A 21,471-nucleotide genomic window follows, 5' to 3' on the forward strand; every position below is an offset into this window, starting at 1 on the left:
AAACCATTATTACTATAAAACTGAAGTCGTGCCCACAAATAATACAATCTCCACAGATGAGGTGCAACACTAAACACATCCAGATATCAGCCAGTACAAATACCAAAGTTTCTACATAAATTCCAAATAAATCATTTTAATCTGCCATAGCGCTAATAGCTATAACTACCTTTCCACAATCTAGTGCCTACCAAAAACATTCAGACCACTTCTACTGAAATCTCCCAGTTGTTGGTCATGCTAGCTAACAATTCTGGTAAGCACATTATTAATACTTGTACAGCCATCAGATAGAGAAAGGCTGGTTTAAGCCATCATGCCTCTCTGTAAATAATCTATCCTTTGACAGGTCAAGAATAAGGTATAATTCAGAATTAGCTTTTGAAATCAACACCAAAGATTCCTTTCCTATAGAACAAGAGCTCAGAAAAGTTGAACAAAATATTGGACACCTGAGAGAATTTACACTGAAGTTGAAGATCCAAGGTATATTTATGCAGAATGAAGCCCCACTGAACTCAGGACGATTTACTCCACAAAGAAATGCTTGGGATGAACCACCAAAAAGGTGCCAGAAAACCCAGAGGGACAAGCAGCTTAATCTTGAAAAAAAGACTCACACGGTCCCATTTGCCATTGATTTCCTGTGGGCTGATAGTGGTGTAAGGATTGGTTCCTGCCATGTTGACATGGTAGGTCTGGACAATTTTTGACACTTCATTGTGGATTCCTAGGATAGCTTGTCGTTCTTTGTCAGCATCTGGCAAGGTAGCTTTAAACTGTTCATGGGCTGTGGTGAGTCCCTGCCAAGACAAAATAACATAGTACCGAGAAATGAAACACTCCCTAAAATATAACATTATAAACCCACCACACAGAAAAATCTGCATCTATCTATAACAGCTCAACAGAGAATTTCATGGCATCGCTGCATGGTAAAAAAATACTTCTTTTCCAGAGATTAGAATTTTTTAAAAACAATTTGGAAAGGGAAAATTTAAACTTGGTTCAAATACATTTTTCTACAGTGTGGCTGTTTACAGTTCTCTTTAATAACCTTGGAGGCTAAATTTTTATATCATTTATATCATTTAATAAGCTAAATTTTTATATCATTTACATGATAAATTTAATACTTTCTGAAGCAGAAATTGATATTTTTTTCTTTTTAAACATAAAAGCATCCCTATGCATTTGTGATTAAGGCCACCTTTTCACTCATTCATTCAAGGAAAATCCTTGACACACTATAACCAAACTTACATATTGATTCTACAAAGTCCAGGGACAACCAAAATAATCGTGTCCCATGGCTTACCAACTATTGACTCTCTTAGATATCCAGACTAATGTTTTCAAATGGAATAGCTCATCTCTCCTTTGAGCATTAGATCTGAGTTAAGAAATTGCTTGTGTGCATTAAAAGGGAGACATCTTCATTGCCGCTCCTCTGCCATGTTCTCTTAACTATGATCCATGGAAAAGAAGAATATCTTGTGTAGTTGTCTCCCTAGCTTTAATTAATCATGACAACTTACTTTAGTGGCAGATGGGATAAAATCAGGAAAACTGATTTAGACTAATTATCCACTCCTACAAATATCATAAAATAAATCATGGGACAAGGGACTGAGAAACACTTTTTCCTTCATGTTCTGCGTTTGCTCCCAGCTGTATATGTGGTATGGACTGACATTCACCAATATTTGTGGTATGGACTGACATACACTAATATTTCTCATCCATTTAGGGATAGCAGCTATTGTCACCTGCCTGTGTCTGTGGGAGAAGTGAAGCTATTTTTTGTTGGAAAGACAGTATCAGAATCAGCTAGTGCAAAGGGTGTCAAACTGACGGCCTGCGGGCTGGATGTATCACATGCAGACATGCCTACCCCAGCTCTGTGAAGAGGAAAAACATCACAAAACGTCATGTGATGGTGAAGTGATGTCACGAGTTTGACATCCATGAGCTAGTGACATGAACCTACTGTAATCAAAGATTGAAAAGGCAGTATTTCAAACGTACATACCTGAATCTCTTCAATTGTGTGGACAATAAATGTATCCTGAAGGTCCTCCATAGCCCCCTCCATCCAATTATTGAAAGGTGCAGCTCGTTTGGCATACTCTAGATACAGCTGATCAATTGTCTCCAGCAGTTTTTCTGTTCTCTGTAATGAGTCCAGAGAAAAATAATGCATAATAGACAAAAATGTAGGTATTATATTATTGTGAACATTGAATGACCTATATAGTAACATGCAAAATGTTCTGACCTTACCAGGTCAAAAGAACAGGTTCAACACTGCTCTAACCATCTCAGAAATGTGCTGATTTTGAACAATTCTTGTAAGGGTGGAACATTTTACACATTCCTATAAGTTGATTGGGGTATTTTTCTTGCTTATCCTTTTTTCTTGTATTCTAAAAAAGGGTATTTTCAAAATTATGTTCCTCTCTTACTCAGTCCACAAACCAGACAGATATACAGATACATTTTTATATAAAGAATAAGTAATGATCTAGAATGGTTCTCTGAGTATAAAAATGTCACAGATCATGGGGGAATATATAGCAAAGTACTTCATAGATTCTTAAGTTCTGTGTGTATGTGTGTGTTTGTGTGTGTGTGTAATAAATTAGTTGTGTCAATAGTATCAAATGTCTGATAAGCTTTAAAATCTAGTTGTCATGCCCCTGGTGGAGACTGACTCTGATGGAGAGGAGGAACAGCCGACAGGGAGTGGAAGTGTGGCACCGGAGGTTGTGGAGGAGGCTACGGAAGGGCTGAGGAGTCAGAGGAGGACCCAGGCCCATTCCCTATCCATCCTAGGGCATGCAGGGAGGAGAGGATAAGGGAGAGACATGTCTCCTCAGGAGGAGAGGGCCTTGATCCTCTTCATGGGCTGCAGGTGTGAGAACTGAATAAGAGTTTGGACCTGGGTACTGGCAAACGCTGGAAACAAAGCGTGTTTTGTTTTGGTCTGAAGTTATCTTGGTTGGCGTCCTTCCAACAGACGGTGTCTTGTTATCTCCTTGAATTTGGTAAATACTTCTCCTGTTCCGTTGTGGAAATTCCTTCATTGTAGTTTGTTTGGTTTTTTATTTCACCTCTATCTGCTCATTAAGTTCGGACTGTATTGCTTTCTTTTGAAGACTATTTTTGAGTACGTTTTATCTTCAATTGAGTATTATTGAACAGTGGGGCCAAGTTGGAGGCATTAAAGGACATTTATTTACATTTGGGATTTTGTTATGTTTGTGTTACACTCTGGGTCATCACACTGCTCTCAGCAATGTATACATTCTTCATTCTTCCCTTCTAAATTCCTCTACCACCATTTAACAAAAAAAGGAGATAGATAATTGACCATTAAGTCAATTTTTACTTTCCTGCTCCCAAAATTTAAGAGAGGAACAGTCAGAAAAACTAGGAAAAATACATTGCAGCCCTAGAATGTGCAAATATCTTTTACCTCCAATGCTTCTCGTCGTTTTTGGGTTAGAGCTCCAAGGTTATCCCACTGGTCACATATTTTCTGGCATCTGGCATTGACACTCGGCGAATCATAATAATCTAGCTCACTAATAAAAACAAGAATTTTAAAAAAGAGAGAAAAGAAAAAACTTTTACCCAACCCATTGCTAGAAGTTTAATATAAAATCTTTTATGAAACAATGTAAATAATCGATGACACCCAAAGGTTATAAAATAGTTGCACTGGAGAAAACAAAGTCCATGTAACCCAAGATCCTGCTATCCATTCTGACCAGCTTTGTCCAGAATACTTTTATACAGAATTCATTTGACATATTTTCATAGTTTTTAATCTCCTCTTGATAGTTGCCTTTGTTAACCTGATGCCCAAGAGTTAATTACTATTATTTCCACAGTGGTTGGGAATGCTGGGATTTATGGGCTTGGCTGTCCTTATTTGAACTTGCAGACAAAATTAAGTCTCAAAAATTAATGATGAAATATGCACACCAGCCATGTATCTCTCATCGTTTGTTAGAAGCCGTAGTGCAGTGATGGAGAACCTTTTTGTTATGGTGTTCCAAAAGTGCGTGTGCACACGATAGCACACACACGCGTATGTGCCAGCAATGTAATGCGCCCCCCCGCATGTGCATGTGCAACCCTCCCTTACCTGCAATATGCACGCGCGCTTCTCTCAGCTGATTTTCGGCCTGTTAGAGGCCGTTTTTGCCCTCCCAGGAGCTCGAGGGAAGCCTCTGCAGCCTTTGGAGGTCAAAAAACAGGCCCATTTTGGGCACGTCCATTTCAGCACTTCTGGTATTTCCGGAAGGCCCATTTTTCGGCCTCCAAAGGCTGCAGAGGCTTCCCTTGAGCCCCTGGGAGGGTGAAAAAGGCCTCAAACGGCCTGAAAATCAGCTGGGAGGCATACGCATGTGCAGTGCAGGTACGTTTGGCTGGGGCTCGTGTGCCCGCACAAATGGCTCTGCGTGCCACCTGTGGCACGCGTGCCATAGGTTCGCCATCACGGCCACAGTGCATAGTTCCCTTTCTCATCCCAACGGATCTTTTTTTTTTGTATTCAAGTTCGTGCTTCTCTAAAGTTCTGATTTAAAAAGGGAGCAGAGCTGAATTTGAGAAGAAGAGCATCAACCCGCAAAAAGTAAACAGCGTGAATGTGGAAGCCATACTTAAGTTCTTGTGCAATAGCAGCGATCTGTTCTACACGGTCCTGGTGAGCAGCCAGATCACTTTCAAATGCCTCATGTTTCTTTAGCAGAGCTTTGATCTCCGAGAGGGTGGCAGTTTCATAATCCTTCTGCTGCAACATGGCTTCTTTGCCTATCAAGGGGTGGACAGCAAAGAGGAATCAATAAAGGGCCTAAAAGCGATCAATTTACCTAAGAAGTATCTTCTAATAGAAATTCCTTTATAGTAGCCTAATCGTATTAGTAAGAAATAAGATCCGTTCTGTGAAATACAGACTCGGAGTCACCATATTTATTTGGCAATGTCTGATCCCCTTTAAGTTCCATCATTTTTCAGCCCTTCTGTTTTCTAGAGCATAAACCATCCTATGAGGGGGGTTATCTTTCTTCCATTTAATCCAGAGGCAGGACTGGAATGTTAAAAATATCTTAATGTTGCTGCATGTGGGAGGGGATAGCAAGTTTCCCAGTTTTACCATAACCCAAAAAAGAGACATAAAAGGAAATACACTTGAGAAAGCGAAGCATAATGTGTGATACTTGTATAATTGGTTATAGATACTGATGCTCCCTGCACATCTTCCCCTCTACATTGCCCATGCCTGATAAGGTGGATGCCCTGTCTCTGCTAAATAAAATAGACGTTCAAGGCATGATTAATGTACTATTTTCACATAGCAAAGTCAAGATGTCTTATAATGGGGCATATCCGAAGGCAGGGTATTATATTTTATTCAAAGCACTCTTAGTCTTTGCTAGGCACCATTTACAGCTACAACTTCCACCAAAGGAAATTTTGGCTGAAAAGTAAGGTTTTTATTGAAGAAATAAGTAAAAGTTCTTGTGGAAGTTTTATACGTGTAATCCTCTAAGACAGTAGTATCAAAGGTTGCCAAGGTCGCTGTGTTTCTAGTGGAACAGCCCAGAATTTCCATGGGACAGGCTTATTCTGTGTCTGGTATATTAATTTGACCTCAAACTACCTGGAGACTGTGGTCAATAAAGCTTTGCAGACCAAGTGTCCTACAGCAGCAAAAAAGCAAGAAGCAATCAGCACATTTCCAATATGCTTGGTTGCAAACCAATTAGCATATAACACTAAAACTGACTGAGCTATAAATTAGGCAAAGAACAATCCAGAGAGTCTCTTCCCTGTTACTTGCAGCTAGATTTTAAATATGGACAAGAGGAGGTCTACTGAACTATGATAATCTAGAGTGGAAGCCATCCACAATTTCCATTCCAGCCAAAGTTCCACTTGTGGGCCATGGGGCCAGGAGAATTAATGCCCTTCTTCTTGCATTCTTTTAGCGTCACTGAGGCCACATGGAGGTTTATCTATGTCATCGGGGTCACCCGAGTGGTGCAAATGGGTGTGGAACCTTCTTGGAACTGTTGGTGTGAGAACTGTATTGTAGACTGGACATAGATGTCATGTCCTCTATTGAGAGAGGGCTGTTTAATTTTGACATAGATGGCCACTTTGACCTCTCTTTCAAACCAGCGCTCCTCTCTGTCCAAAATGTGGCCTTTGCTATTTTCAAAAGATGGCCTTTGTTTTTTAAATGGACTGCTGAATCTTGTCCTGATGGGTTTGTTCTCCTATATTGTGCCATGCATTTATGAATTTGCATTATGTAGGTGACCCTGAAGACACAGATAAATCTCCAGGTGGCCTCAATGACTCTACAAGAATGCAAATGACCAGCTGTCTGCAAGGAGTATAAATCCTTCTATTCCCCACCATCCAGTCAGAGCTAAAGAAGCTTCTTGAATGAGATGTGAAATGTCTTCAAAGAAAAACCAGAAAGTCCAGTTGCCTCTTGAAAAAGTACCTTGACCTGGATGACTGAGAATCTCCAGAGACACTTGACCTTTTTAAGTTGGGGGCTTAGTTTTTCCCCAAGCTCAAGCTCTGACACTTTGCTATTTGAATCAGAAGCTGGTCCTGTCATTCTCCACACATATAATTGCAATAATGAGAGCATTATTGCAAGAAATTGCAGAAAGTCTGTGGTAGATCTTTGGTAAAAACATTTGTGGCCTTTTCTCTCTGGTTGGAAAACATGAAATGAAGCTTTCCAGTTTGTAATTGGTTGAAGTTGACCAAAGATGCATTTGGTGATCAACCAAACATTAAAACAAAAGTGCCTGAATGCCCTGAGATCAAGACTTCATTCACCAGGGTGCAGGCTTTGCAAATGAGCCTGTATGCAGATATGTCACAGGTTCCTTAGTCATATTTTGCCGTAAGCTATGGTATATTTTCTTCAGTCCTTCATTAGCAGAATTTAACTGCTGAACTCCCCATTGCCAGATATGGAATTTGTTGAAGGTATTGTGTGCAGCTCCAGAAAGCTTATTTTGGTCTTTGCTGTTGCTTTCGCTAGACTCCCCAGGCTACTAAGTATGGTCATCAGTCTGAGTGACATCTATGGAGAATTGGATTTGGTGAGGAGGCTGTAAAGATGGGAGCCACCACTTGAGGGAGCTCTTCAACTTCAATGGGTGTAAAGGAATTTCGGGTTAGGGAAGGTATGAGACTGTATTAAGAGGAGAAAGAAGGGGTGAGCTGTTGAAGAGGGACTTAGAGAAGAGACACAGGAAAGTATGAGAAAGAAATTCAAAAGAACTCCAGCCTTGACTTTGTTTAGCATATGACTAGATGGAGAGAATCTTGGATAAGGTTTCAAGACTCTTGTTAATAAATCCTGTGACAATAAAGTAAGCATTTTTGGAATTCCTGTTTCTTGGCTTAGCCTGCCTCAAAAGGCTCATCCTGGGTTTTTATATCCTTAAGTTCTGGAAGACGAGGGAAATCCATTGGGGGGGGTGCATGAGTGGAATCTTGTCAATGGGAATGAATCTATGGAGGCTACCATCTGGTGCTGCAGGCTGGTGAGAGGCCCGCTCTTCCATGCTCCCTGTGGGACAACTGGCTAGAGAGTCATAAGTTGTCCCTTCTTGGAGTGGGTGATCATGAGGGTGACCTGAATTTGTTGTGGCATGGCCCATTTAATTATTACATGGCCTTCCCCTGAGGAAATACCTGATGTTTAAAAATTGTAGCATCTTGAGGAGGCGTATTTCTTGATGGAGCTATCTAATCAAATCAAGTGCTTCCCTGACCGCAGTGGTAAATTGAATGTGTGTTTTGCAGGCTCTCTAAACTAGAGCAATGGTAAGCTAGTGAAGGCTGAGAATAATACTTGGCTCAAGGATGGTGACTCAATGAAGGGAGTCCTGGTCATATGAAGGGTTGGCAAAGCTCAGCAAGTAGACCAATGCTGGGGCTACCCCCTTTCCACACCAACCAACTTCAAAATATTTGTTTTGATCCCTCAGGTCACAAGCGTTTTTGGCTGGGTTAAGAACTGGGATCTGGAGACACTTTAAAAGTTCTATTAATAGGAAGCTTTCCCCTGTTCTTCTGTATAATTATCTATAATATAGCAGTATACTTTAACATTTATTTTACATATATATATAAAAAACATATATGTTTTGTTAAGTTTTCACGGGTACTTACATATATGGTATTCAGCTTTGTTTGGGTATTTTCCCACGTCATTATAGTTGTGCTTTTAAAGTTGTAGCAGCGTTTCAGCAGAATCTCATCTGCCATCATCAGGCTTCTGTATTGTGTTCGTCTGTGAGTCAGACTTTCACAGCCGTTTCTGCTTTAAATCTGGTGCTAACCTACTGCTGTATTAGAATGTTTTTTTCTTCATCCTGATTGGCTGGAAGTCTTGGTCTGTGTTTATTGGTCTTGGAATTTGCTGTGTTCTGCTTGATTGGTGTTTCTAATATCTTCTGTCTGTTTTGTGGCTTTTTTTGCCTTGATTGGCTGGCAACATTGTGTTTCCTGTATTGGAGGCTTTTAGTGTGGCTTGGTTCCGAGTAAATGGACGGCTATCATTTATTAGGAATCTTTGTCCTTTGTATATGAAATATGTGTTGGTTAAGCAGTGTTCTGCTAGTTCCATGAGGTGTTTAGCTGGTTGGTATTTATTTTTGATGATTTCAAGAGTTTCTTTTATCGGGACGAGTGAATAGCACAACCAGCTAAACACCTCATGGAATTAGCAGAACACTGCTTAACCAACACATATTTCATATACAAAGGACAAAGATACAAGCAAATTGAAGGAGCCCCTATGGAATCACCACTGTCACCCGTCATTGCAAACCTGTTCATGGAAGAATTTGAATCCAGAGCCCTAGCTAATGCCACCCACAAACCCAAACTATGATTAAGATAACATCGATGACACATTTGTGATTTGGCCCCATGGAAAAGAAAACCTAAGCAATTTCCTAACACACCTAAACAGCACACACCCCAAAATCAAGTTCACCAACAAACAACTACCATTCCTAGATGTACTAATCTACAAAAAAACAGATGGCACACGAGGACACACCATATACCAGAAGAAAACACACACCAACCGCTACCTCAACGCCCAATCCCACCACCACCCAGCACAGATAAACTCTGTGGCCAAAACACTAATCGCCAGAACCAAATGCCTGGCAGACAAGACACACATAAAGACTGAACTATGCACCCTGACTAAAGTACTGACAGCTAACGGCTTCCACAAAAGCAAAATCACCGGCTTGACAAAAACACACTGAGACATAATAAAGACCTAGAAGATGAACAGACCTATGGAACAGCTGTCCTGCCCTACATAAGAGGTACAACAGCCAAAATCAGTAAGATACTACACAGGCATCACATCAAGATTGCCTTCAAAACAGACAGAAAAATAGCAGCCATCCTAAGAAACCCCAAAGATAAAATTGACTTGGAAAACCAAGGCATATACATTGGACAGACCAATAGAAGAATAAGTACCCGCCTGGATGAACACAAAAATGCAGTAAAAAAGCTGGAACACACTTCCTCACTAATCCAACACATGAAAGCAACAGGTCATAGGATAGAATTCAATGGCACCAAAACCCTAGCCACTACAGAAAACCCCAGCCAAAGAATTATCAGAGAAGCCATAGAGATTGAAAAAAGACCTGAAAGCATGAATACAAGAGATGATTCCACCAGACTGTCAATTATTTGGAAGCCTGCACTCACAAACAAAAAAATCTCCACACCACAAGCCAGGCAAACACCTGGGCACAAACAGATCCCCCCTGATACCTCCAGCTCAAACACACCCCAACCAGGCACCCAGATGAAACCTAGCTTCCTAATAAATGATAGCTGTCCATTTACTCGGAGCCAAGCTGCACTAAAAGCCTCCAATACAGGAACACAATGTTGCCAGCCAATCAAGACAAAAAAAGCCACAAAACAGACAGAAGATATTAGAAACACCAATCAAACAGAACACAGCAAACTCCAAGACCAATAAACACAGACCAAGACTCCCAACCAATCAGGATGAAGAAAAAACCATTCTGGCACAGCAGTAGGCTAGCCCCAAATGAAAAACTGAAACGGCTGTGAAAGTCTGACTCACAGATGAACACAATACAGAAGCCTGATGATGGCAGATGAGATTCTGCTGAAACGTTGCTACAACTTTAAAAGCACAACTATAATGACGTGGAAAAATACCCGAACAAAGCTGAATACCATACATATATACATACATATACAGCTGTATCCTATCCTTCTAATGCAGGGGTCTTCAAATTTGACAGCTTTAAAGACTTGTGGACTTCAACTCCCAGAATTTCTCCTCCAGTCATGTTAGCTCAGGAATTCTGGGAGTTGAAGTCCACAAGTCTTAAACTTGCCAAGTTTGAAGACCCTTTGCTCTAATGCATATACATCACTCCTGCAAGTTAAAGCACTCAAAGTTTTGTCCCTACTAACTTGATGTTTTTTATCATTCAATTCTATCGTGTCTAGACTACAAATATCTCTTAATAAAAGGACACATTTGGGTGTTGTGTTACCCTCTGTCCAGCATTCATGAATGGAAGCTTTTTGCCGGAACTTCTCTGCCAAATGATCCAGTCGTTCTAATCGTCGAATGTCATTCAACAGCCACTCTTCATAGCCTTTCTCAGCCTGCTCCAGGCCACTCCAGGCGTTATTTATATCCTGTAGTATAACGACAGCAGAAGCATAACACTCTAAAGAAAAGGCAGATGGATTCAAAATAATTGAAACATTTCTCCACACAGTGTGAATTAAGTTTGGGGGAGCCTCTACAATCGCACTATGAATGGGTGGCAAAGACTGGAAGATAGATCGGTGGCAAATGACTAAAGCTCTGGCAAGGGGATCGATTGCAAAATAAGGTTGGAGCGCTAAAGGCAACTGAAATCAGAAAGGACTGGGACAGATAACAGATTGTTTGGAGAGGTTCCCTACCAAACATTTTAAGTTGCTAAGGCCTGAAGTTCTCCAGCAGAGGGATGTATCTTCATTTCCCTCCTGGGATTGATATGGTGGTGAAGAATTTGCTCAGAGATTTTGATAATAAGAAATTTAATCCCCTCCAGTGATTTTTATATTTTCCTCCTTATTTAAGGAAGTTTGTTTAAGAAGAGGCCACTTCCTGTCTTCATCTAAGGAGGGGTATCCAATCTTGGCAGCTTTGTGGGTGCTGGCTAGGGAATTCTGGGAGTTGAAATCCATAAGATTTAATGTTTCCAAGGTCAGATGCCCTATCTGGGTTCAAATCCCCTATTGACCATGGAAGCTCATTCTACTGCTCAAGCTAATTCAGGGCAAGCTGAGGGGGGAAAGCTGGAGGAAGGAGCACTAAAATACTATTTTAAGCTCATGAAAGGAAGATGGATTTAAATCTAACAAAACCATTTAAAGAGTATGTGAATTTGTTATTCAGTTATCTTAGGTTAAAACAAAAGATCTTACATGTGGTGTCTGTTTTCTAGAAGGGACAACCTGTTAGAATAGTATGGTATCACTTGGCAATTTGTAATCGGTGGCTACTACAGTTGTAGTAAGGCCCATGGCAACTAATATACATTCAGCTCTAGGAAATTGAGTTCCACTGGGCCATGAAAGCAGCAGTAACAGTAGGAAACCCCTTTGCCAAGTCATCATGTATGAACTCATTAATTTGACACACCGAAACCATTTTCCCTTCTGAAGGCATGAAGGCTGGCCTGTTGCTAAGCCTCAGCTTAGTTTGCAATGTGTTGAAGTTGATTTCCAGCTGGCATTTCTCTTGGACTTTGGGAGGCTTGTGAAGGCGGCGGTAATCTCGGAAGTCTTCCAGTTTCTGCTGCATGGCTTGCATAGTGTTCTCAGGTGTCCGATTCTCCAACCATGGTATGGTGCGTCGGATCCATTCCAACAGCTGGAAATACCAAGAAGGGAAAAGTCAGAATTGCTAGAAACTAAAATCATAGCTAGTATTAAATTTGGCCAAGACTTTGATTTCTTTTGGGAAATTTTGCATTTTCTTCCATAGTAGGTAGCAGCACACAGCCAGACTTGGCTGATCCCCTCCCAAATTAAGTAGAGATAACTTAACTAGTATTTGGATGGAAGGTTATTTGGAAATGTCAAGACTCTAGCTAGATAGGGAAGTCTTAAGATATTCTGGAAGAAGGCCATAAAAAATCTCTTATTTATTACTGCCAGGCAAATCACACAGAGAGACATTAAATTCAGCATGAGGGAGCCTTTTTCCATTTTGTCTTTAGAGCTGCATGACAAATTTGTTCATTCATCCCTGAGACTAATTTTGGGAGGCAGGATTAGTATTAGGAAGGGATCTATCTTAAGAGAGGACTTGTGTTTTTACAGCATGAGGAGAGAGGCAGCAGTTCTTTGTGTCTTGTGGAACTGTCTTGATTAAAGATAACTGCTCAAACATTTAGAAGACCAAAGGTTCTATCCCAGAGTGTGATGGTATGTGAGAATGACCTTGGGAGACAAGGCAACGAGATGCAGCCAAGGTCAGATAAAAGCCAGCCTTCTCACAAAGGGTCATAATGTGTATCTATTTATCTTACAGATTGAATAATCTATTATTATATTTATTTATTACCATCGGGCTACTTAACCTTGGTTCTGTGCATACTGTTTTAAAATTACTAGAGAGCTCAGGTATTTAAGTAGTATGAACTGCTGATATTAGTACTCATTATAGATTTAAAATCCGCTTGGATACAATACTATTTTAATGTAAATGTAAATATTATATGAAGCCACAGTTCCAGGAACCATCCCAAGAGACATGGCAGTAGCATACCCCCATTGCAATTGTCCACAAAGATTTTGATTGTTATATTCCATACTGACTTTCCTGGGACAGGGGCTCTCCAGCTGTCTTTACCTGGTCCCATCTGGACCATAAAGAGGGGCCATGCTTCAGATCCCAACCGTGTATGGGCTGATAGGGCCCTGAGGAGAGCTTTTTCTTTCATGGGGTCTACCCTCTGAAATATTATCTCTTTGGAGATTAGATTTGTCCTGTTGGCCTGTTGCAAGATTTTGAAAACTTGGCTTTGTTCTGAAGCCTGGGACTTTGGGGGGAACAAACCCCATCTTCTGATTATGTTGAATGTTGGACAGGTGTTTTTACAATCTCTCCTGGTTCCTGTATGTTTTATATTTATTCTGTATGTGTTTAGCTTTTTAATATTGTTAGCTGCCCAGAGTTGAAATGGAAGGCCATATAAATCGACTAAATAATAAAAACAGCATGCTGTAAACAACAGTGCTGTTCTGTTTCTTCTCTCCTTGCACATTTGCTGTTGCACTCCAGTAAATTAGACTGTTCTAAAGAACTCTCCTGGCTATACCAAAGAAATCGAAAGCAAGGCTACCTACATCACTGGCCAACTTCTCATAGTCTTCCATTAGCTGTTCATTCTCTTGATTCACAGCCAGCACCTTGCAGATGCGATTGGCTGCTGTTTCAGCCTGTTAACAAGAGAGAAAGAGAACAAGAGAGGGGGAAAAACAGAATCATTAGCAAAGATATTCCATGTTCCAACCCATTTCTAAGAGAATGTTATTTGTCCCATTTTCTTGTAATACTTCAAAACTTTGTTAGTACCACCACTTCTGGGAGATTAGGATGAGAGATGCATTTTGGGAATTTCAATTTGAATGTGAACTTGTCCAACCTGAAATTATTTTATTTTTCCATCCACTAAAACAAAATCATCAAAGATAAAAGGGACTGAAGTAATCAATGGAAAGAATGGGAAGAAAAGCAACCAGCCCTGAATTCAGATCCCAGTTAAAAACAATAACTGATGATCCTTTGCATTGTTATGAGGTTAGGCATTTGGCACAAGCCACATAATGATGTCACATGAGTCACAAGGTCATCATGCAAATTATGTAAATGATCACGTAACATGTGACGTCACTTGTACCTTTGTACATCCAGCAAAATGCTGATGATTGGGAGTTGCAGTATTCCATGCTGCAATATTATTTCAATGGAGTTATTTGCAAATTTTACTTGACAATAATTTTATTTTAAAAACAAAAGCAGCTGTTTTGTAACTTTCTGTCTTTTGTTCTTGTGGGTTTTACTGGTTGCTAGCAAACAGTAACCTCAATTCTCTAGCATGTTTGAACTTCTGTATCCTATCACAATGGCCAAAATAAATAACAAAGTCCAAGCTTTGTTCCAAAATGTTCAAATACTTCTTTACAGTATTATATGGGACCACCTATATAGAGACCAAAGAGAACTAAGCTTTCAGAGAACTATGCTTTTGCTTTACAAACTTATAGTGAAGAAGCAAAGGAAAAAATTCATAAATAATAGTACTTAAAGTCAATAAATATGTATTTTAAAATACATGGCTATATCATCCCAAATTAAAGAGATAGCATCCAAAGTACACTTTGTAGGAAATAGTTATTTTAAATCTCCTCTGATCCCGATAACCAGGTTGTTACAAAGTATTTTATATTAAAAAAAGGAGATCAACAAAACAGCAAAATTGTCTCGCTTTTTCTCTAGGATAAGGGTGTGCCTTAGGTTTAAAAGTACCATAATAAAAATGTTATCCTAAATTACTGTGTTCTGCAGCCTTTATTAGGTTAAGTGTTTCATTATATCATTGCTTTGTTATTTTTCATATGTGATCTCCATCTTCTAATTAAAGTGCAGTACGGTACTGTTCTCTGAACACTGAAACTTTTTATGATTTTAAGCTTGCATTAAAATCAGTCAATAATAATTGTCAATTGTAAAAGGCTACACTACTTGGATCTGTACCTATACTACACTGATGCATTGTGACATCCTAGATTCTTGGGAAGAACTCTATGCATATAAGGTCCAACACCAGCTAAAGAATTGGCAGCTGTGACTTCACGTTGTCGTGAATAGTTAATAATAATTTGCTTCTATTTACCTTGCTTTGACCAATAAAAATACAAGCTTTCAAATTCCACAAGATTGTTCTCGCAATCTGGATACTGACAGCACAATTTGATATAATTTTATTTCAAATTAAGTCTGAGTTTGACTCATGCTTAGTTTTAGATATGTCACATAATATACAGTAATGAAATTTTCAGCTATTTACTGAACATTGTGCTCTGGCTCATACAAACACTTTTAACCAGTTTAATTAAAGCAGGAGGTTAAAATTCCAGCTGTAAGTAGCTATACTCTTGAAGCACTGATTTGGGAAGTGAGAAATTAGCTATGTTACAAAATCCACTTCTTCACATTAACTGCTCATAAAATATACTGTACTGTATATGTATAATATAGAGTGAAAAATACTGATCTATGGACTTCTATGAACTGATTGTTTCCTCTATCAAGGATCAAACTGTTTTGAAGAGATTTTTTCAACTATTTTTTACTGTATTGTGACAGTAAAAAAGTTTTTTTTTCCCCAAGCTATGTTTGTCCTAAAGTTTCACTCATCAGAATACACCATTTTTCTGGGTCACTGTCCAGTTTTAAAAAAGGAGGGGATCTTAATTAATGAACTAAGTATGAGAATAGCTTGGACAAAGACACATCCATGGAATTTCCCTGAAAGATGCCAAACTGCAGTGGCTCTGAGAGCTGCAGATTTTACAAGTTTTGCTCACCTCTTTGCTTCATTATCACATTAAAAAAATACAGAATAAACATGGTTATTGCACTTTGCTTCTAAGTTAATCCATAAATGAAAGTCAATATCCATTTTTTCAGGAAACATAAAAAAAAGACTAAAGCTGAATTAAAAGGCTTTATTTCCAGAAATCCACAAAATAATGTATTAAAAACAAGTTATAAGTACCAATTTAGTAATTAAAAATGCTCATGCACTTTAGGGTTATGAAAGTTAGAAGCAGCTGGGGAGGAAAGGAAGCAAACTGACCGTAGGGAGTGTATATTTAGAGAAATACTCAGATAACACCCCCAGACACACCCCCAGACACACACACACACACACACACACACACACACAAATCAAATGAAGGAAAAGCAACCCTACATACACACACATATGACAGGCAGGGGCCCTGTACCTTCAGTGACTCAGTATAACAGAATGAAAGAAGCAGAAAGTTGACCATGTGACCTCCCCTTCAGAGCTGGTAGCAGTAATGAGAAATCTGAATGAGAAATGGAGCGACAACACAGTAAATCACCTAGTCAAGAACTGGGATGGCAACTGAAAAGATAACCATGTGCTCCTAGGCCTGCAGCAAAATACTACATACTCACTGTGCATTAGCCCTGCCAGCTAAAAGAAATGGGTCAGGAAAAAGCATCAGAGGAACCAAATCCTCGGGGTAAGCCTCCCCACTCTGATCCCTTCTAAAGTGGTCATAGTTCAAGAAGACCTTTAACTAAGCCAATGCGGTCTAGAACATCTCACCCCTGGTCAACTCACTCCCTCTGTCTTGCTATAGCCAACTCCCCAAAGGACAACTCCACTCAGGATAGATAACTCAAGAGAGGGACAAGTAAATTGCAAGAGGCTTTGTCTTGCTTCAAGTTGGAATCTTCTCAAGTTGGAACTCCTCAAGGCTGGGGTCAGCCAGAGCATGGAGTCACTTGTCCCTCTCTTGAATTATCCTGCATTGAATTGTCTCACGGTGAGTTGGTCATGCGAATTGGCCATGGCGAGTCGTCCCATTCCAAAGCAAATGAAATGAACGATTATGTCATGCACGCCCTAGAGCCAGGTCATTTCTGAGTCAGGTTCATCCTCTTTGTGCTTCTTGTGTACCTAGATTTAACCAGTGGGTTACGCCTTCATCTAAAACAAGGACTTTGCATTATTTGAGTTGAATCCTCTCTTCCTGTCCTAAGATACAAAAGGGAGAAGCTAGAGTGGCTGTGTATTTCTTAATACTTTCACTTTCTTGCAGGTAGATTGTGGGGATGTGAAACTTAGGGCTTCCTACCCCCACTCCCCACTTTTATCCAATTTACTTTTTGTGAAACAAAACAGGAAGTATGAGTTTGTCAGTAACCACAATTTTTGTGAAATGTTAAAACAGGGAGCACAAGCCCGTCAACTACACAAAGATGTATGGAATTGTCTCTGATATAACTAAGTCAGCCAATAGTTCTGTCTTGACTGTTAACCAATTCCAGGTAGGACAGTTACTCATGATCTGAGCCAGACCCATCATGTTAATATGAACATGGCTGACATGTTAGACTTTAACTCCCACTGTCCCCATCCAACCTGTGGTTTGGTCCAATTCCTCTCATTGGGGAAGGCAGTTACTTGATCAATTATGTTTAATAAACTTTACACCAGTTATTTGTTCTGAGAGAACAAATCTAACAAATATTCTAACTGAGAAAAAATTTCCAACAAGATGGGTAACAATGCTAATTGCAGGCTAAACATAGGATCTACTGATTGGTGGATGGAATGTTATTTTACAGTTGTATTCACCTATCACTCAAAGAAATGAAATAGTGATTTGTTATTTAAAATGAGTAGCAAAAAGTATATATTTCTATTTATTTACTGACAAGGGTTTCAGTTAACATATTGAAACTTGCTGGAAAACTTCTGTCAAATTGCTACTTTCCAAAGAAATGAAACCAAATCTATGTATTCAAACAAAACTCTTTGATTGTAAATGTGGTAAGTTTAAATACCAACTCCGCATATGCTGATGTATATATTCTGCCTTCTGCTACATTTCATACTATTTACAGAAGAGGATTTTCCACCAGTCTCAAGCAGAACTGAGCAAAGTTTTAGGGACCATTCTAAAATAAACTTGCATTTATAATCCACATTTTCTCTTAAGCACTGAAACAGCTTTAGAAAAGGTGAAAGTAAGCGTTTAGTAAACTGGTGACACAGGTATTTGAAAACCTGGGTTTTCAATTTAAAATAATTGATATAAATTCAATTTATATCCCAGTTTTCTCAAACTTTTTTTATATATTAAAAGGAGAATGAATAAAATGTGTTATTTTAAAACACACACACACCTATCTGCACACATTAAAAATATCTGCTATAAGTAACATCCTTCTGCAGAGTATATTCTCTAAATAGTCACTTTAAGCACATTATTAAGTTTTAGGTCCAATTCTATCATTTCCAAAATGACAAGGAGGTACTACTGAAAACAACTCAATCAGAAACTAATGCAGCTTATCAGCTACACATGAACTGGGTCTGTACTTACAACTTAGTTTATAGTATTTAAAATTGAATGCAAACTTTAAAACCCTATAGCTTGATAATTATTTTGGAAAATGAATAAAAATGTGCATGCTAATTGTTATTATAAGAAGACTACATAATGGAAAGTTAGGGTGAAATTTCTAAGATTGCCTTGTGCAGTGAGCAAGATCAAGGCTCACACTGGCTGTCCTCAAGTAAACACAAGGATCCAATGCGAAGCTATAAGAACATGGACAAAAGACTGCTTTCCCCTTGGTAACTTATACTCAGGTATGGATAAATACATTAATGCCAATTCTGAATGACACACATAAGCTGTTTTTTTTGTTTTTTTTTACAAACTGCACACAATCAGTGAAATGGAATCCATAGAAAGCAAATACAAGCTGTGCCCAAGTACAAAAAAGTCAAGGGAAGAGCAGAATCAATAGAGAGATGATTATAGAGAATTTAAAGAACAAAATAAAGCTGAAAGGATGAGAAAACATCACAAATGACACAAAGTAAAAATAATGCCAGGAATACCACTGAGTGGCAGAAGACAAAGAGGTGGAAGCAAGGATAAGCAAGAAAAAGAAAGAGTATGCAGAAACTCTTGTAATACAATCTAGCCTTAGGACTAGATATTAATGCAGCTGTACCCCAACAAGTGTGTTGGAGTGTAAATGGAATTCTTCACTCCAATGTAGGGTTTCCAGAACATAAAAGGTAAGTTCCAGGTTGGGGAAAGCAAAGTAGGACAGGACTTAATACTGCATTTAAGTATTAGGGTGGCCTTAGAATTTTCTCCTCATGTGGAGGAAAGATCTGGGATCTTCAGAATGACTCCTGAGAAATCTTTTGGAGGGTGGAACTGGAAAATTGGACACATGTGTCTTCTTTTAAAAAAAAGTTGTTTGGGGAGAAGTCCGTGTAGGCATGTTCTGATCACATTGATATTAAAACATTATCAACAAGAGAGAAGGGTTTTTTTATGATTACATATATCCTAAAGAGCAAGTTTATGTCTACAATTATAAACAAGCTGGAATCTATAACTCTACTAATCATATATGTAGCCAATAGCTAATGGAATCCTCTCGCTTATTGAAAAAAAGAAATAAAACCTTTTGAATGGCTGGCTTTTTTTTCCACTACAGGAAACAAATCATATACAATGGCACTCATGTACAGCTTTTTTCAATATAGATACAGAAACTACAGCCTGGAAAGAAAAATCCGAATGAAGGCTCTGCTCATCCTTGCTCCTCTTTTAACATTTTTCTGCCAAAGGTTGCCTGATCTCTATCCTGCCCCTCTCTCAGGAAAAATGAGTCATGGTTCCTTCCACTTTGGGGACATTTCTAATCTATCCTCCACAAGAACTGGGATAAAGATTCAATTTGAAAGGAAACCATGTTTTAGAAGAAAAAACTTCAGAAGAGTTTTAAAAGGACCTCTCTCTACACGTCCTACAACTAGCCATTTCACTCCACATTGAAGTCTGTGTGGTTGCACTTGCAAAACATCTGAAAAGAAGAAGTGTGGCTGAGCTCCACCAGCAGCAGAGTCTCACCTCTAGTATAATGGTAGTTATGGCCACACTACTAAAAACACCTGTAAACTGGCCTTTTTAACCAACCCCACCCCAACTGTTTCACTACTGTAAATATTAGACTAATGCTACCTCAGTCTTGAAGAACAATCAGGCGTAAGAGCTTCCAAGGGATTCTGCAGCCGGCAGAGAAAATTGAGACTTTGAGGAAGCTTCCCACTTGGAGAAGACATGAGCATTGTCAAATAAAGTAGAACGTGTTTCCTTAATTTGGATTAGTGTCAATACAGCTTGGGAGCTGTAGGCGGGAAACTATGTCCAGGAAAAAGCAGAGTTCTTCTATGTTGCAAGAAAGAAACAGAGAGCTCAGCAAAGTTAAGGTCTTTTTTTTTTTTTTAAATCCCCAAGATGTTAAGAGCTCCAAATGAAAGCCAGCACTGGATTCCATATCTGTAAGAATTTATAATACTTTTCTCTAAATTTGATGGGCAGGAAATAGGAGGAGGAGGAGGGGTGGTTAGGAGTAAAGGCTCACCTTCTGCGCACCTGAGAAGGCGTGGTAGTAACATGAAACATAGGTCATAATGGCCTTCTCATCCGGCCTTAGCGTGCCTATAATATCTGTGCAAAGAAGGAGAAGAGGTTGAAAGGATAAAGTAAGAAGCAGCACACAGAATAAAATAAAACAGTCATGGGTGATAAAGAGAGGGGGGAAACTTCCCATCATGCATTGCAGGACAGGCCAAACAGATTTCCATGCGGAGTGCTGGGAATTTGAATCAGAATATGGTTGGCAGAATTGGCTTTGTGGACTCCATGTACCTATTACCACCACCCCTGTCAGTTTTACGCACTATTGAACTTGCACCTTTTTTTTTTTTTTACACAACTCCACAGTCAGTATATTCCGCCCACTTGGACATGGGCAAAATTAAATTTCTAGGAAACCAACTCCTGGCAGAAAGTAGACCTAGCAAAACAAAACAATGTTATAACTTCTTTGGATGAGTTATTCGTTTACTAATTTTTGTGCTCATGAAAAACCTTCATAACTATAGCCCTCTTTTGACTGAATAAACCTTTTGGCCAATTCGAGCCAAACTATATCTTGGGAAATATTGCCAGCACTCCCTTCAAACAGTTTAACTTCCAAGTTGCATGACTACCGTGAATGAACATTCCTCATCAACAGAACTTCTCTCTTTCTAAGTGTTACTGTATCAGAACAAGGAAGTCTTGCTTTTTCTACAACATGTTAGCTTTCCTTAAAGAGAGAATTATTGCCAAGGGGAAACAACCATTCATGGAAACAGATTATATGCACTGCATGATCCTTCTGGTCAGACAGATCAGCCCTTAGTGTCATCTTATGAAATACACCCAATTCCCAGAAATCTCAGGTTTGTAATTGCAGAATAAAGGGGGGTGTGTGTTTGTGTGTGTGTGTGTGTATTGAATACTTGTTATTTCAGACATGTGCAGCAAAAAAAGCTCTGGATTAATCCCTTGTCCAATATAGAAATATCATAAATCAACTATGCCATATAATCAGATTGGATATTGGATTACTATCCAAGAAATGGTAGACTGAACTCAATTATAAGATCAGTGATATCATAGGGGAATTCATACCGAAAGTATTTAATCATTTGGAAG

The 21,471-nt window shown here is 39.1% G+C and overlaps 1 protein-coding gene across 8 annotated transcripts in view; it reads right to left on the minus strand.

Annotated features, from left to right (window-relative positions):
- The window catches only part of ACTN1 (actinin alpha 1), a 120,635-nt gene that overhangs the window by 12,745 nt on the left and 86,419 nt on the right, over positions 1–21,471 (minus strand). For 4 of the 8 annotated variants that reach the window (XM_026708749.2, XM_087921699.1, XM_087921698.1 and 1 more), the window contains 8 exons: positions 20,351–20,436; positions 13,477–13,569; positions 11,765–11,995; positions 10,620–10,767; positions 4,671–4,821; positions 3,479–3,587; positions 2,033–2,173; positions 621–803 (listed from right to left, as the gene is read on the minus strand). In XM_026708749.2, coding sequence (XP_026564534.1) covers positions 621–803; positions 2,033–2,173; positions 3,479–3,587; positions 4,671–4,821; positions 10,620–10,767; positions 11,765–11,995; positions 13,477–13,569; positions 20,351–20,436 — 1,142 coding nt within the window. Of the gene's footprint in view, positions 1–620; positions 804–2,032; positions 2,174–3,478; positions 3,588–4,670; positions 4,822–10,619; positions 10,768–11,764; positions 11,996–13,476; positions 13,570–16,143; positions 16,226–20,350; positions 20,437–21,471 lie in introns of those variants that run through there. The other 4 variants (XM_026708727.2, XM_026708736.2, XM_026708745.2 and 1 more) reach the window with 2 other exon arrangements.

This window comes from Pseudonaja textilis, chromosome 1, assembly GCF_049901715.1.
Source record: "Pseudonaja textilis isolate UNSWEBS1 chromosome 1, rPseTex1.2, whole genome shotgun sequence".
Lineage (NCBI taxonomy): Eukaryota > Metazoa > Chordata > Lepidosauria > Squamata > Elapidae > Pseudonaja > Pseudonaja textilis.